At 47.1% G+C, this 17367-nt stretch overlaps 1 protein-coding gene across 1 annotated transcript; it reads left to right on the top strand.

Annotated features, from left to right (window-relative positions):
• Positions 1-864: 864 nt before the first annotated feature.
• Positions 865-14793, top strand: LOC104675310 (leukocyte immunoglobulin-like receptor subfamily A member 2). Its single transcript, XM_010379819.2, is given in 10 exon segments — positions 865-1132; positions 1524-1605; positions 1768-1803; positions 1992-2276; positions 2424-2726; positions 2951-3247; positions 3498-3800; positions 13318-13368; positions 13518-13625; positions 13628-14793. Coding segments are annotated over 10 exon segments (1551 nt in total). The 5' UTR covers positions 865-1129; the 3' UTR covers positions 13711-14793.
• Positions 14794-17367: the final 2574 nt, after the last annotated feature.

Raw genomic sequence — 17367 nt, forward strand, 5'->3', positions numbered from 1 at the left:
GGTGGGAACTTCCTCTTCCCTAGTGACCCTGGGTGGTCCCGGACACCTGTGGCCACTCAGCTCTGAACTCTGTTCATTGCGGGGACGCGTCTCTATGTTGGGAACTTTTCTTTCTCTTTCTGGGCCTATGGCTGTGGTGATCCGCATATTTCAGACGTGTCACAAGGAGCATTTCTTGGTGTTTGCAGCCGATGTCGGCTCTTGAGTGGGGGCGTCAATCACCAGGATCCTCTCCCGTCCCACCCTCCGGTCTGAACTGGTCTGGAAATTCACCATGGCTGAGCCTCCCATGTCCTGGGCACCACTGACCCCACAGCCACTGTGATGAGTGGGGTTCATGACAACAGGCTCAGAGGTGACATTAATGTCCAAGGTCACATAAACCCTGGATGATAATCAGGAATTAAATAAAAATCAGCTCTCCTCCCCCAGAAGCAGATTACAGACCTGACAAATTGTTCTGAAAATCCTGAACATGGACGGAGACGCCGAGGGACGGCCAAGGACACAAGGGGCACTGAGCAGGCAGGACCCACTCAGAGCCTCATTCCCAGGGTCGGGGGTGGGTGATGTTGCAACGAAGAAAAAAGGGGAAGTACAAGAGAGGGGCTGTTTGGTAGGAAGGAAACACACACTCAAGAAACAGAACAAATACGTTTTATTCTATTTATTCCCTGCATTTCCCCTTTTGAGACGGGGTCTCACTCTGTCACCGAGGCTGGAATGCTGAGGGGTGATCAGCAGCCTCTGCCTCCCAGGCCCAAATGATCCTCCCACCTCAGCCTCCTGAGTAGCTGGGACTAGAGGTGTGAGCTGCCATGCCTGGCTAATTTTTTGCTTTTTTTTTTTTTTTTTTTTTTTTTACAGACAAGGTCTTGCTATTTGGCCCAGGGTAATCTGAAGCTCCTGGCCTCAAGCCATCCTCCCGTCTCAGCCTCCTGAAGTGCTGGGATTCCAGGCGTGAGCCACCACCGTAGACCCTGCATTTCTCCTCTGTGCTCACTGCCGCACGCAGCTCAGCCTGGGCTGCACAGCCAGGTGTCAGGTGCGTCTCTGCTGATCTGAGTCTGCCTGCAGCACGGACCTGCATCTTCCCTGAAGCATCTCCAGGGCTGGAGAGACGACTGCCATGGTAAGGACCCCACAACGCTGAGCCGATGGACGGGCTGGAGGAGGGAGGGAGACCTTGGGGGAGGCTGTGAGAAGGAAGGGGAAGCCTCCGCTACCCTCATCTGGAAGGACAGACACAGGAAGCAGCAGTTCTATTTGCTGCTACATCCCGGCTCTCAGTGAGACGAGGATAAACCAGACAGACAGTGGCTGGGGGTCAGGAAAGACTCCATTTCTGTCTGAAATGTCTGCAGAGGGTCTGGTGCCTGCCCCCACCTCAGACCTAAAGGAATGACAGCCAGGTTCCTGGGGAGGGCAGTTCCGCTTCTTGTGTGGCTGCAGATGACAAAACCCCTTGACAAGAAGGACCCAGCCTCTGAGTGTCCACACCCTGTGTGTCTCTGTCCTGCCAGCACCGAGGGCTCATCCATTTGCAGAGCAGGGCAGTGGGAGGAGATGCCATGACCCCCATCCTCATGCTCCTGATCTGTCTCGGTGAGATTTGAAGAGGGAGGGGAGATTCTAACCTAGGAGGGACCTCACCCCACAGCCAAACTCTGGTGCATAAGGAGACCCCAGGGGCTCACAAAGATCCCAGGGAGGGGAGGACCTGCCCAAGCTTCAGGGGCAAATCTCTCACAGGGAACTCTCTTCCAGGGCTGAGTCTGGGCCCCAGGACCCACGTGCAGGCAGGTGAGTCTGTCACCAGCTGTCCCAGGTCCCTCCTCCTCACTGGGGACAAGGGACCTCCTCCGTGCAGCTGGGGACGGGGAACAGCAGATCTGGGCTGACTGATGGGGGCGGTGGAGGGTCCTGCAGCCAAGAGCTGAGATCTGTTGGGTGGGAAATGACTTAGAATCCGATCTCTGATTTCCTTCCAGGGACCCTTCCCAAGCCCACTCTCTGGGCTGAGCCAGGGTCTGTGATCACCCAAGGGAGTCCTGTGACCCTCAGGTGTCAGGGGAGCCTTCAGGTTCAGGAGTATCGTCTATACAGGGAAAAAAAACCAGCATCCTGGGTTAGACTGATACGACAACAGCTTGTCAAGAAGGGCTATTTCCCCATTGGATTCATCACCTCGGGACATGCAGGGCGGTATCGCTGTTGGTATTATAGCCGCAATCACTCATCAGAGCACAGCGACCCCCTGGAGCTGGTGGTGACAGGTGAGAGGACACTCAGGGGTCCCAGCCCCAGGCTCTGTCCTCAGGAAGGGGGTCAGCTCTCAGGAGCATCTCCCTCTCACAGCCAAGCCCTGGGGATGATGTGGGAGGTGTGAGTCCCATTTAACATGGTGCCTCCTTCTCTCCCAGGAGCCTACACCAAACCCACCCTCTCAGCCCTGCCCAGCCCTGTGGTGGCCTCAGGAGGGAACGTGACCCTCCAGTGTGTCTCACAGGTGGCATTTGATGGCTTCATTCTGTGTAAGGAAGGAGAAGATGAACACCCACAACGTCTCAACTCCCACTTCCATGCCCGTGGCTGGTCCTGGGCTGTCTTCTCCGTGGTTCCCGTGAGCCCGAGTCACAGGTGGTCGTACCGGTGCTATGGTTATAACTCACGCTCTCCCTATGTGTGGTCTTTACCCAGCAATCTCCTGGAGCTCCTGGTCCCAGGTGAGAAATTCACAGCATTGCCTGGATTTCCCTGCGTCTCCGGGCAGGTGGGGAGGAGCCGCGTCTCAGGGCAGCGCCAGGTGGGATGATGTTGGGGAGAGGGCTCAGGGCTCCTGGGGTCAGAGACACAGGAAGATCAGCAGTGGTGAGGCCCAGGGGGAGAGGGAGGGTTTGTGGGGAAGCCTGAGGGTCGGCTCCTGGAAACTGTGACCACCTTTTCCCAGGTGTTTCTAAGAAGCCATCACTCTCAGTGCAGCCGGGTCCTGTCGTGGCCCCTGGGGAGAACCTGACCCTCCAATGTGGCTCTGATGCTGGCTATGACAGATTTGTTCTATACAAGGAGGGAGAACGTGACTTCCTCCAGCGCCCTGGTCGGCAGCCCCAGGCTGGGCTCTCCCAGGCCAACTTCTCTCTGGGCCTTGTGAGCCACTCCCACGGGGGCCGGTACAGATGCTCTGGTGCACACAACCTCTCCTCCGAGTGGTCGGCCCCCAGTAACCCCCTGGACATCCTGATCTCAGGTGAGGAGCCCTGTGGGTTTGGTCAGGGACCCAGGCTCCTCACAGGCTCTGCCGGGGGAGCCCAGGTGTGATGGCCGGGATGAGGGGCGGGAGTCCCAAGGAAGGGAGAGACAGATAGAGACAGGGAATGGGGGGAGGGGGAGACTCAGAGAAAACAGCGACAGAGAGACTGAGGGTCCCAGAGAGAGGCCTGGGGAGCTGTCAGCTCAGAACAAAGTGGGAGCCCCTCACCCATCCTTCTTCTCTCCAGGACAGTTCTATGACACGGTCTCCCTCTTGGTGCAGCCAGGCCCCAGGGTGGCTTCAGGAGTGAACGTGACCCTGCTGTGTCAGTCATGGGGGCAGTTCCACACTTTCCTTCTGACCAAGGAGGGGGCAGCCCATCCCCCACTGCGTCTGAGATCAGAGCACCAAGCTCAGCAGTACCAGGCTGAATTCCCCATGGGTCCTGTGACCTCAGCCCACGCGGGGACCTACAGGTGCTACGGCTCACGCAGCTCCAACCCCTACCTGCTAACTCACCCCAGTGACCCCCTGGAGCTCGTGGTCTCAGGTGAGGGCCCCGACCCTGTCCTGTCTGAACTCAAAGGCTCAGCTCTGGCCCTGCCCCCAGCAGAGCTCTGGGACAATAATGAAAGAGGGACGTGAAGGGGGGAGGGTCCGCAAGGGAGGATCCATCCCATGGGAGGGTGGAAATAGATGGGGACCTCCCACCCCTGGCTCCCACCCCTGAAGTCTCAGTAGGGTAAAGAGCATGGAGTGCTGGGAGGAGACGGGGGTGAACCTCAGAGATGAGATTAGACTGAGGGTGGAAGACGGAGGCCCCACCCACTCCCCTCCTGATGTCTCCACCTCAGAATCAGAGCCTCTGGGGGTCCCAACCCCTAAGTCCTGACCCCATGCGTGACAAAAACAGCCACTCCCAGCTCAAGAGAAGTTTGCAGACTCGTTTCAATGTGACCTCCAATATTCAGGGTCTGATTCAGGGCAGCAGAGGGCAGGGTGGACAGTAAGGGTGTGGTCCATGTGGCTTCCTGGTGCTTCAGGGTTGGGGCAGGTGTTCCCTCCGTGGTGGTCAGAGGGGAGGGAGGTGTCTGAGGTTCGGCATTGATGAGTGGAGCAGCGGGGTCTTTCCTCCTCCCAGAGCAGGATTCCCAGGAGCCATCACCTCTCATGGGGTGCCAGGGCCAGGGGCGATCACAGGCAGGTGCTGGCTCTGGGAGTCAGGTGGGAGGAGCCTGGGGAGGTGGGGCTGGGGCTGTGATGGCTCAGCCTCTCCTTGGGAGGTGGAACTTCTGAAAAAGCTGGTTCTCCTCGCACCCTGGACTCCCCATCTGAATAACGGGGAGCTGCCTGGATGTGACCACCCCAAAGCCCCTTTATTTCTGATCTTCTGGGGCATCTGGGACGTGGCTCCTCCTAGACCTGCTCCCATCTGCAGCCCTCTCAGGCCCTCTCCTAACTCTTCCAATAACTGAGACTTGTAAGTGTTAAAAAACCAACGGAGATGGGGGCAGGTGCATGCAGTTTTACTCATCCCTCCTGGAATCTCAGCTTAGTAAAACAAAGCCACAATATTTTGGAAAAAACAAAAGTGTACAGAACCCCGCTGGTTGAGAGTCTCCCCTCTCTCGTGTACAAGAGAAAATTTCTCCAATTTTCCACCAAAATCAACACTTGGCACAGCTCTGCAGGACCCCCAGCCCCTGACCTTGTCCTGAGGGATGTGAGATGAGTAGAGGAAGGAGAACAGGCTGGGTCAGAAGGATTTGGGGTCCAGGCTTGACTTGGACACGGGGAAGATGCTGGGGTGATGGAGGAGGGAGAGAGGCAGGCAAGATGGAGAGAGGGCAGATGGACAGTCCATTGGCAGCTGTCATTTCTCATTTCCAAGAGCCCCTGAGGATGAGCCTCTCACCCACACCTGTGGGGTCCCTGGGCCATCTCAAGACAGGAGAGGAGGCTGCTTGGGCCTTGGTGGGATCTGTGATGAGGCTGGAGTCCGCCCCAGATGTGCTTCTTTAGAGAGAAGCACTCCAGCTGTGGGTGCCTCTCACACAGGCCCTCCTGTGCTCACCTGGAGGTGTCTGTGCTCAGGACACCCCTGAGACTAAGGCGGGGCCCTGCACCTGCTCCCTGGATGAATTAGGCAATTATTCACAGCGCGTCTTTGTGTCTAACTCATTTCTACTCTGCATTTGCTGTATGCACTTGTCCATTGTTACTTTTTTTCTAAAACTTTTCAAACAATATTTGAATATATGAATTTATAATTTTTATTTGTTGTACGCATTTATGATTTAAAAATCCTTAATTATACTCCCCTTTAACTGAGTCTTGATTTAATTTATACTTTCAATGTAGAAACAAATTTCTCATTAATATCAAGTCTTCTTCCTTTACACATTAAAAATGAAGATTTTTAAAATGAATTTAAGACACGTTTCAAAATTTTACTCCTAAGAATATTGTATGCTCATTTTAACTTAAAAACTTATTCAACATCTTTAACAATTTAGAAGTGAGGTATTTGATTTCTTTATTATATATATTTTATTATTATAGTTTAAGTTCTAGGGTACATGTGCACAAGGTGCAGGTTTGTTACATAGGTATACAGGTGCCATGTTGGTTTGCTGCACCCATCAACTGGTCATTTACATTAAGTATTTCTCCTAATGCTATCCCTCCCTCAGATCCCCACGCCTGGATCTGCCCCAGTGTGTGATGTTACCCACCCTGTGTCCATGTGTTCTCATTGTTCAACTCCCACTTATAAGTGAGAACATGCGGTGTTTGGTTTTCTGTCCTTGTGACAGTTTGCTTAGAATGATGGTTTCCAGCTTCATTCATGTCCCTGTGAAGGACACGAACTCATCCTTTTTTATGGCTGCATAGTATTCCATGGTGTATATGTGCCACATTTTCTTAATCCAGTCTATCACTGATGGACATTTGGGTGGTTCTCTTTGCTATTGTGAATAGTGCCACAATAAACACACGTGTGCATATGTCTTTATCATAGAATGATTTATAACCCTTTGGGTATATGCCCAGTAATGGGACTGCTGGGTCAAATGGTATTTCTAGTTCCAGATTCTTGAGAAATCAACACACTGTCTTCCACAATGGTTGAACTAATTTACACTCCCACCAACAGTGTAAAAGCGTTCCTATTTCTCCACATCCTCTCCAGAATCTGTTGTTTCCTGACTTTTTAATGATTGCCATTCTAACTGGCATGAGATGGTATCTCACTGCTGTTTTGATTTGCTTTTCTATAATGACCAGTGAGGATGAGCATTTTTGCATGTGTCTGTTGGCTGCATAAACAGACTTCTTTTGAGAAGTGTCTGTTCGTATCCTTTCCCCACTTTTTGATATATATATATATATTTAAATTTTTGTATATGTGTTTAAGTTCTTTGTGGATTCTGGATATTGGCCCTTTGTCAGATGGGTAGATTGCAAAAATTTTCTCCCATTCTGCAGTTTGCCTGTTCACTCTGATGATGGTTTCTTTTGTTGTGCAGAAGCTCTTTTTGTGTTTTAGTCATGAAGTCTTTGCCCATGCCTATGTCCCGAATGGTATTGCCTAGGTTTTCTTCTAGGGTTTTTATGGCGTTAGGTCTTACATTTAAGTCTTTAATCCATCTTGAGTTAATTTTTGTATAGCGTGTGAGGAAGGGATCCAGTTTCAGCTTTCTACATATGGCTAGCCAGTTTTTCCAGCACCATTTATTAAATAGGGAATCTTTTCCCCATTTCTTCTTTTTGTCAAGTTTGTCAAAGATCAGATGGTTATAGATGTGTGGTTTTATTTTTGAGGCCTCTGTTCTGTTCCATTGGTCTATACATTTGTTTTGGTACCAGTACCATGCTGTTTTGGTTACTGTAGCCTTGTAGTATAGTTTGAAGTCAGGTAGTGTGATGACTCCAGCTTTGTTCTTTTTGCTTAGGATTGTCTTGGCTATGCAGGCTCTTTCTTGGTTCCTTATGAACTTTAAAACAGTTTTTTTCCAATTCTGTGAAGAAAGTCAGTGGTAGCTTGATGGGGATAGCATTGAATCTGTAAATTACTTTGGACAGAGTGGCCATTTTCACGATATTGATTCTTCCTATCCATGAGCATGGAATGTTCTTCCATTTGTTTGTGTTCTCTTTTATTTCACTGAGCAGTGGTTTGTAGTTCTCCTTAAAGAGGTCCTTCACATCCCTTGTAAGTTGGATTCCTAGGTATTTTATTCTCTTCGTAGTAATTGCAAATGGGAGTTCACTCATGATTTGGCTCTCTGTTTGTCTATTATTGGTGTATAGGAATGCTTGTAATTTTTGCGCACTGATTTTGTATCCTGAGACTTTGCTGAAGTTGCTTATCAGCTTAAGGATATTTTGGGCTGAGACGATGGGATTTTCTAAATATACAATCATGTCATCTGCAAACAGAGACAATTTGACTTTCTCTTTTCCTAATTGAATACCCTTTACTTCTTTCTCTTGCCTGATTGCCCTAACCAGAACTTCCAACACTATGTTGAAATAGTGAGTGAGAGAGGACATGCTTGTCTTGTGCTGGTTTTCAAAGGGAATGCATCCAGTTTTTGCCCATTCAGTATGATATTGGCTGTGGGTTTGTTATAAATAGCTCTTATTATTTTGAGATAGGTTCCATCAGTACCGAGTCTATTGAGAGTTTTTTTTTTAGCATGAAAGGCTGTTGAATTTTGTCAAAGGCCCTTTCTGCATCTATTGAGATAATCATGTGGTTTTTGTCATTGGTTCTGTTTATGTGATGGATTACATTTAATGAGTTGCATATGTTGAATCAGACTTGCATCCCAGGAATGAAGCCGACTTAATCATGGTGGATAAGCTTTTTGATGTGCTGCTGGATTCAGTTTGCCAGTATTTTATTGAGGGTTTTCACATCAATGTTCATCAGGGATATTGGCCTAAAATTCTCTTTTTTTGTTGTGTCTCTGCGAGGCTTTGGTATCAGGATGATGCTAGCCTCATAAAATGAGTTAGGGAGGATTCCCTCTGTTTCTATTGATTGGAATAGTTTCAGAGAGAATGATACCAGCTCCTCCTTGTACCTCTGGTAGAATTCGGCTGTGAATCCATCTGGTCCTGTACTTTTTTTGGTTGGTAGGCTATTAATTATTGCCTTGATTTCAGAGCCTGTTATTGATCTATTCAGAGATTCAACTTCTTTCTGGTTTAGTCTTGGGAGGGTGTATGTGTCCAGGAATTTATCCATTCCTTCTAGATTTTCTAGTTTATTTGTGTAGAGGTGTTTATAGTGTTCTCTGATGGTAGTTTGTATTTTTGTGGGATCAGTGGTGACATCCCCTTTATCATTTTTTATTGCATCTATTTGGTTCTTCTCTTTTCTTCTTGCTAGTGGTCTATCAATTTTGTTGATCTTCTTGCTAGTGGTCTATCAATTTTGTTGATCTTTTCAAAAAAACAGCTCCAGGATTCATTGATTTTTTTAAAGGGGTTTTTTGTGTCTCTATCTCCTTCAGTTCTACTCTGATTTTAATTATTTCTTGCCTTCTGCTAGCTTTTGAATTTGTTTGCTCTTGCTTCTCTAGTTCTTTTAATTGTGATGTTAGGATGTTGATTTTAGATCTTTCCTGCTTTCTCTTGTGGGCATTTAGTGCTATAAATTTCCCTCTACACACTGCTTTAAATGTGTATCAGAGATTCTGGTACATTGTGTCTTTGTTCTCATTGGTTTCAAAGAACATCTTTATTTCTGCCTTCATTTCATTATTTACCTGGTAGTCATTCAGGAGCAGGTTGTTCAGTTTGCATGTAATTGTGTAGTTTTGAGTGAGTTTATTAATCCTGAGTTGTAATTTGATTGCACTGTGATCTGAGAGATAGTTTTTGTGATTTCTGTTCTTTCACATTTGCTGAGGAGTGTTTTACTACCAATTATGTGGTCATTTTTGGAATAAGTGCAAAGTGATGCTAAGAAGAATGTGTACTCTGTTGATTTGGGGTGTAGAGTTCTGTAGATGTCTATTAGGTCTCTTGGTTCAGAGCTGAATTAAATTCCTGGATATCCTTGTTAACCTTCTGTGTTATTGATCTGTCTAATATTGACAGAGGGGTGTTAAAATCTCCCATGATTATTGTGTGGGAGTCCAAGTCTTTTTGTAGGTCTCTAAGAACTTGATTTTTGAATCTGGGTGCTCCTGTATTGGGTGCATGTATATTTAGGATAGTTAGCTCTTCTTGTTGAATTGATCCCTTTACCATTATGTAGTGGCCTTCTTTGTCTCTTTTGATCTTTGTTGGTTTAAAGTCTCTTTTGTCAGAGACTAGGATTGCAACCTCTGCTTTTTTTTTTTTGTGGCTTTCCATTTGCCTGGTAGATCTTCCTCCATCCCTTTATTTTGAGCCTATGTGTGTCTCTGCACATGAGATGGGTCTCCTGAATACAGCACACTGGTGGGTCTTGATTCTTTATCCAATCTGCCAGTCTGTGTCTTTTAATTGGGGCATTTAACTCATTTACATTTAAGGTTAATATTGTTATGTTTGAATTTGATCATGTCATTTTGATGTTAGCTGGTTATTTTGCCATTAATTGATGCAGTTTCTTCCTAGCATCAATGGTCTTTACCATTTGGCATGTTTTTGCAGTGGCTGGTACTGATTGTTCCTTTCCATGTTTAGTGCTTCCTTCAGGAGCTGTTGTAAGGCAGGCCTGGTGGTGACAAAATCTCTGAGCATTTGCTTGTCTGTAAAAGACTTTATTTCTCCTTCACTTATGAAGCTTAGTTTGACTGGATATGAGAGTCTGGGTTGAAAATTATTTTCTTTAAGAATGTTGAATATTTGCCCCCACTCTCTTCTGGCTTGTAGGGGTTCTGCCGAGAGGTCTGCTGTTAGTCTGATGGGCTTTCCCTTGTGGGTAACCCGACCTTTCTCTCTGGCTGCCCTTAAGATTTTTTCCTTCATTTCAACCTTGGTGAATCTGATAATTATATGTCTTGGGGTTGCTCTTCTCAAGGAGTATCTTTGTGGTGTTCTCAAATTTCCTGAATTTGAATGAAGACCTGCCTTGGTAGGTTAGGGAACTTCTCCTGGATAAAATTCTAAAGAGCGTTTTCTAACTTGGTTCCATTCTCCTCGTCACTTTCCAGTACACTAATCAAACATACATTTGGCCTTTCGACATAGGCCCATATTTCCTGGAGGCTTTGTTTGTTTCTTTTCACTCTTTTGTTCTCTAATCTTGTCTTCTTGCTTTATTTCATTAATTTGATCTTCAATCACTGATATCCTTTCTCCCACTTGATCAAATCTGCTATTGAAGTTTGTGCATGCGTCGTGAAGTTCTTGTGCCGTGGTTTTCAGCTCCATCAGGTCATTGAAGGTCTTCTCTACACTGTTTATGCTAGTTAGCCATTTGTTTAATCTTTTATTAAGGTTTTCAGCTTCCTTGAGATGGGTTAGAACATGCTTTTTTAGCTCAAAGAAGTTTGACCTTCTGAAGCCTACTTCTGTCAACTCATCAAACTCATTCTTCGCCCAGTCTCATTCCCTTGCTGGTGAGAAGCTTGGATCCTTTGGAGGAGAAGATGCACTCTGTTTTTGGAATTTTCAGGTTTTCTCCTCTGGTTTCTCCCCATCTTTGTGGTTTTATGTACCTTTGGTCTTTGATGTTGGTGACCTACAGATGGGGTTTTGATGTGGATGTTCTTTTTTTTTTTTTTTTTTTTTTTGAGATGGAGTCTCGCTCTGTCGCCCAGGCTGGAGTGCAGTGGCCAGATCTCAGCTCACTGCAAGCTCCGCCTCCCGGGTTCCCGCCATTCTCCTGCCTCAGCCTCCCGAGTGGCTGGGACTACAGGCGCCCGCCACCTCGCCCGGCTAGTTTTTGTATTTTTTTAGTAGAGACGGGGTTTCACCGTGTTAGCCAGGATGGTCTCGATCTCCTGACCTCGTGATCCGCCCGTCTCGGCCTCCCGAAGTGCTGGGATTACAGGCTTGAGCCACCGCGCCCGGCCATGGATGTTCTTTTTGTTGCTGTTGATGCTATGCCTTTCTGTTTGTTAGTTTTCCTTCTGAGAGTCAGACCCCTCAGCAGCAGGTCTGTTGGAGTTTGCTGGAGGTCCACTCCAGACCTTATTTGCCTGAGTATCACCAGCAGAGGTTGCAGAACAGCAAATATTACTGCCTGATCGTTCCTCTTGAAGCTTCATCCCAGAGTGGCACCTGCCTGTTTGAGGTGTCTGTTGGCCCCTACCAGGAGGTGTTTCCCAGTCAGGCTACACAGGGGTCAGGGACCTGCTTGAGGATGCAGTCTGTCCATTGTTGGAGCTCGAATGCTGTGCTGAGAGAACCACTGCTCTCTTCAGGGCTGTCAGACAGGGACGTTTAAGTCTGCAGAAGCTGTCTGCTGCCTTGTGTTCTACTATGCCCTGCCCCCAGAGGTGCGATCCACAGAAGCCTTGCTGAGCTGTGGTGGGCTCCACGCAGTTCGTGCTTCCAGGCCTCTTTGTTTACACTGTGAGCTACTGAAGCCTCAGCAATGGTGGACGCCCCTCCCTCCATCGATCTCAGGCTGCTGCGCTGGCAGTGAGCAAGGCTCCGTGGGTGTGAGACCTGCAGAGCCAAGCACGGGAGGGTATCTCCTGGTCTGCCAGTTGCTAAGACTGTGGCAATAGCACAGTATTTGGTCAGGAGTGTACTGTCTTTCTGGATACAGTTGGTCACGGCTTCCCTTGGGTAGGAAAGGGAAATCCCCTGACCCCCGACCCTTTGTGCTGCCCAGGTGAGTTGATGCCCCGTCCTGCTTCAGCTCGCCCTACGTGGGCTGCAGCCACTGCCCAATGAGTACCAGTGAGATAAACCAGGTACCTCAGTTGGCAATGCAGAAATCACTCGTCATCTGTGTCAATCTCACTGGGAGCTGCAGACCAGAGCCCTTCCTATTTGACCATCTTGGAAGCGACTCCTATATTTTTTTTAAAGAAGAGATAGGTATCCATGAGAAAGTGACTGGTTTCATTATGTTCTTTTTATTTGTTATTCACCCACTAGAGAATGGCTCCTTTCTAATTACTTTTCAATGATCTCCCTTAATTTGTGGTAAAATTTATATAAACCATAATACATGGAAATTTTATTTATTTCTGAATTGCATGCCCTTATTTCTCACTCAAATTTTATCACGTAAATAAATACATAAGAAATACATATCTGAAGTTTTACATATGTACACAGGTTCTATACATCACACCTGATGTGTGTGGAGATATATCTAAATACATTTTTATATGTATTCGTCCATATACTTAATATATTTGACATGACAGGTCTTTACATGTTTGTTACTGGTCTTCTCATCTAGATTCACACTAGCTAGAGAAGAAATATTCATTTATGAACTTCGGATAGCACCACCACTTGGCAAATGCATATCTCTCTGTGTGTGTGTGGGCATGTGTGCACCTGTATTGCATTCTAAGGATTCCTGCCTGTATGAGGAATTCGTTACCTAGGGATTAAACGGAAGATGAAACCCCAGGTGAAGTGGCTGAGGGCATGAAGAGGAAGCAGGCCCAGACTTTCACCCCTTTGTGCTCCTGGCATTGAAGAGCCCCTGAGGTCCAACCCCTCCTCCGTGGAGCCTGGGTCTTCAGCTGATGGATACGTGAAACTCTTATCTCTGGGGCCATTGGCTTCTGTGGTCCTGCACCTGCTCCTTGCAGCCTGTTAGGGTTTCAGAGAGCACACAAGGTCCCAGGATGCACAGAAAGCACCCAAGGTCTTGGTTATTTCTGGACTGAGGACCACTTTCCTTATAGATGCTGAGCTCCCGGGGTGCAGGAATACTCTCCCAAATGACTCAGGAGCTGAGCTTGGATTTATTGAGCACAGGAAGTCTGACATAATTCAATGAGGAGACTGGAGGGAACCCTGCTACAGCAGAGGAAGGGTTTTTGAGGAACTCCATAAAACTCATGTCAAGAGACACGGGGGAAAAGAAGAATGCAGAACCCAGGAGTGAGGCTGGCCTCAGGGCTCTTCCCCACTGTTTTGATTCTCAGGAGCAGCTGAGACCCTCAGCCCGTCACAAAACCAGACAGACTCCAAGACGAGTGAGTGAGGAGATGCTCTCGGTTATGGGGCTGGCACAGAGGGTCAGGGACTGTCAAGGGGAGGTGGGTGCCCTGGGTGGACATCCAGGAGTCCTGGGGTGGTTCTGACCTGCCCTGACCTCTGTGACCTCTTTGTCCACCATCCCTAGGCCAACACCCACAGGATTACACAGTGGAGAATCTCATCCGCATGGGCGTGGCTGGCTTGGTCCTGGTGTTCCTCGGGATTCTGCTATTTGAGGCTCAGCACAGCCAGAGAAGCCCCCAAGATGCAGTTGGCCAGTGAACAGCAGAGAGGACAATGCACCCTTCAGAGTGGTGGAGCCTCAGGAACAGATCTGATGATCCCAGGAAGTTCTGGAGGACAATCTAGGACCTACGTTATCTGAACTGTCTGCTGGTCACTTCTAGAGACAGGAATCCATATTTGAGTGCAGTGAAACTGTCTGGGGTGATTCCTAGAAGATCATCAAACTGTGATACATATTTTTGTCTCTGAATGTTGACTTTCCTTGACTGGATCCCCTTTCTTTCCCATCCCCAGACATGAAGCTGCATCCCACAAGGCAGCGTTGGGTCCACACCTCTGCACACCTGCGTGCTCTGGTCCACAGCATGTAACACAGTCTTCCTTATTCCTCATTGTCACACTCCTTGATGTCCCTTACTGAGTCGCCATCTCTTCAGTTCAGAGATCCAAACCTGAACCACCAACTACATTGACAACAGGAGATCAGATTCCAACCAGGAAAACATAAATCCACCCTGAAGACTTAACGCCCTCCCTGGACCCTGTGAGCCCTTGCCTCTTTCTTAGGTACTATCTGTGTAATTTCTCCTGAAATATCATCTCTTGGAATCATCACTCACACATTTCAAGTGACACCACAGCTATGTTGATTCTGAAAAATACATCTTTAAAGTGCTATTATTAGTGGTATCTACCAGTTTCTGTGACATAAATTTTTTTTTCATGGCCCCAATCAAGGCGCCAATGAGTTCTCACTGAATGCAGGGTTGGGAATCAAGGGACAGAGCTGTCTTCACTAATGAGCACCAGCCACCTGTGGCACATCCCACTGAGAGTTCACGCATCTACCTACAGTCCTTTCTAATTCAGAGGCAATGATTACTTCTATTTCAGTGTTATGGCACAGGTCAAATGAAATTCTGAGACTGTTATCCTAGCATATCCACAAAAGACAAACATGTTAATATCTGATGTGAGAGATAACACGGCTCACTTAAAAATCTAAGTACAACATAAGAAAAGTGTTACCGGAACTATGCAGTTTCAATGGAAGAATTCTTTTGTTTTTGGAGACAGAGTTTCACTATCATCACCCAGGTTAGAGTGCAATGGCGGGATCTCAGCTCACTGCTACCTCCCGATCCCGGGTTCAAGCAATTCTCCCGCCTCTGCCTCCCAAGTAACTGGACTACAGGTGTGTGCCACCATGCCCAGCTAACTTTTCTATTTTTACTAGACACAGAGTTTCAGCATGTTAGTCAGGCTGATCTTGAACTCCTGACCTCAGGTGATTCGCCCCCTTGGCATCCCAAAGTGTTGGGATTACAGGCGTGAGCCACCGCGCCCAGTTGATGGAATAATTCTTAAACGACTTGTCCTATTTTCTGCTGGTCCAGACACTCCTTGACTTGGGGCAGCATAGCGCCAATTTCTGCCTCCATCTTCTCAGTGCCTACGTCTACCTGGGTACCTCTGTTTTCACATCCATTCTTCTCTGTGTGTCTCTTCTCTTCTTCAGATTATGACACCAGTCAGATCAGAGTAGGACCCATCCTAATTCGTTATGATCCCTTGATCATACCTTAAATGCATTTGCAAAGACTCTATTTCCAACTATGTTCACATTTATAGCTAATGGGTCTCAGAATTTTAACATGTATATTAGGGGAACAAGTGAATTTATATTTTAAAAAATGCATAGAAATACATTTAACCAAATACAAAAATTAGGTGGGCGTGGTGGTGGCACGTGCCTGTAATCCCAGCTACTTGGGAGGTTGAGGCAGGAGAATTGCTTGAACCTGGGAAGGGGAGGTTGCAGTGATCTGAGATCCTGCCATTGCACTCCAGCCTGGGCAACAGAGTGAGACTCAGTCTCAAAAAAAAAAAAAAGAAAAAGAAGAAAAAGAAAAGAAATGAAATACATCTAACCAAAGAGATGCAATACATATACACTGACAATTTAAAAATACTGCTCAAAGAAATAACGAAAGATGTAAATGAGGAAAAAGTCATCCCAGCATCACAAATCAAAAGGCTTTAGGTTAGTTCTGTCCCTCTAGAGAACCTTGACTAACGCACTTACCCCTTTTTTGTGTTAGGGGGCCTCTCACTCACTCGCTTCTCTTGTTAGGAGGCTCCCCTGACTCTGGGCTTTTCTCCTCTGTGCTTCCCATGTCCCTGTGCTTCTCTGGTGAGCCCCAGGGTGCTCTCTGAGAAGATCCACTTGGCGTTTCGGTATTTACTCACCATTTTCATTCCTCTTAAGGAGAGAGGCACACGCCTGCCCTTCCCATTCACCCAAATTGAGCCTGATCTCCTGGTCATTTTTTCCACCACTTTTTACTTTTGGGAAATTCAGTCCCAACATGCTTGTCATTCATTTGAGAATAATTTTCATTTTCTCCTGTAGTTTTAAAATTACTTTGTATTTATTCTAGATATCTTTCATTCTACCATGGTCAAGACATTAATTTTATTTATAAATTTGTGCGCATTAAGCTCATGTTCTTTGTTCATTTCTTTTTTTTTTTTTTTTTGAGACGGAGTCTGGCTCTGTCGCCCGGGCTGGAGTGCAGTGGCCGGATCTCAGCTCACTGCAAGCTCCGCCTCCTGGGTTTACGCCATTCTCCTGCCTCAGCCTCCAGAGTAGCTGGGACTACAGGCGCCCGCCACCTCGCCCGGCTAGTTTTTTGTATTTTTTAGTAGAGACGGGGTTTCACCGTGTTAGCCAGGATGGTCTTGATCTCCTGACCTCGTGATCCGCCCGTCTCGGCCTCCCAAAGTGCTGGGATTACAGGCTTGAGCCACCGCGCCCGGCCTCTTTGTTCATTTCTGTAAAAACATCAACTGTTTTCTTTGCAAGTTTTACTAATATACTCCTTCTTTCATTCTGAAAGTGTGATCCATAGGGAGATAACCCTTCTCATTCTGTTTCTTGTGTGCATTAATTATGTTTTCTATTTTTTCATTTCTAAAGTCGCTCTGATGACTTCTGAAAATTTTAATAAATATTCTACACCAATATAATATTTATCATTTCAGCTGTGTCTTGTTCTGGATGAAATTATTTCTAAATGTGTTAATATAATTTACTATTTTTCACCTCAAAATATCTTTGTAATTCATTTCTATAATTACCTGTTTTTTCTCTAGTAGACTGTTTGACTTTTATTCCTCTTGGGTGATTTTCTCTTACACAATTGATCTTCTATTCAGGTTTTCTCCCAGGACTGACTCAGCAATGAAAATTGATGGGGGGCACTGCTGTGGCCGCTCATGTCCTGCGGTGTCCACACTCCCAAGCTTAGAATCAGCTCCGTGTTGTGCCCAGTACGTCAGGGCCCATGTGAGCCTCACACACATGTATGAGAGATGCCCGGTCCAGCAATGATAAAGCGAGTCTGTGTCCTGCCCACCCGGGAAAGTGGCTTAGTGCTGAGTGTGGCCCGGGTTACTGACGGGAGCTATCCCAGCGTCTGTCCACAAACACAGAAGAGGGGGAGCCATTCTCTCTAGGGTCCGACGGTCTCCTCCACTTCTTCCTTTGTTCTGACAGAGAGACAAAGTGCCATGACTGCTCTGTGGGTTGGACAGGTGCATGTTTCCACCTGCAGGCGTGAACCCAAGCTGAGGTCCTGAGCATTCCCAGGTACCGATAAAGCACTTTAGGTTTTTTCTAGAAAACTTTGAAAAATTAACCCTTTTGCTAAAGAGGTAGAAACAAGCCATCCCCGAACCAAATTCCT

Source organism: Rhinopithecus roxellana, chromosome 12 (genome assembly GCF_007565055.1).
Source record: "Rhinopithecus roxellana isolate Shanxi Qingling chromosome 12, ASM756505v1, whole genome shotgun sequence".
Classification (NCBI taxonomy): Eukaryota; Metazoa; Chordata; class Mammalia; order Primates; family Cercopithecidae; genus Rhinopithecus; species Rhinopithecus roxellana.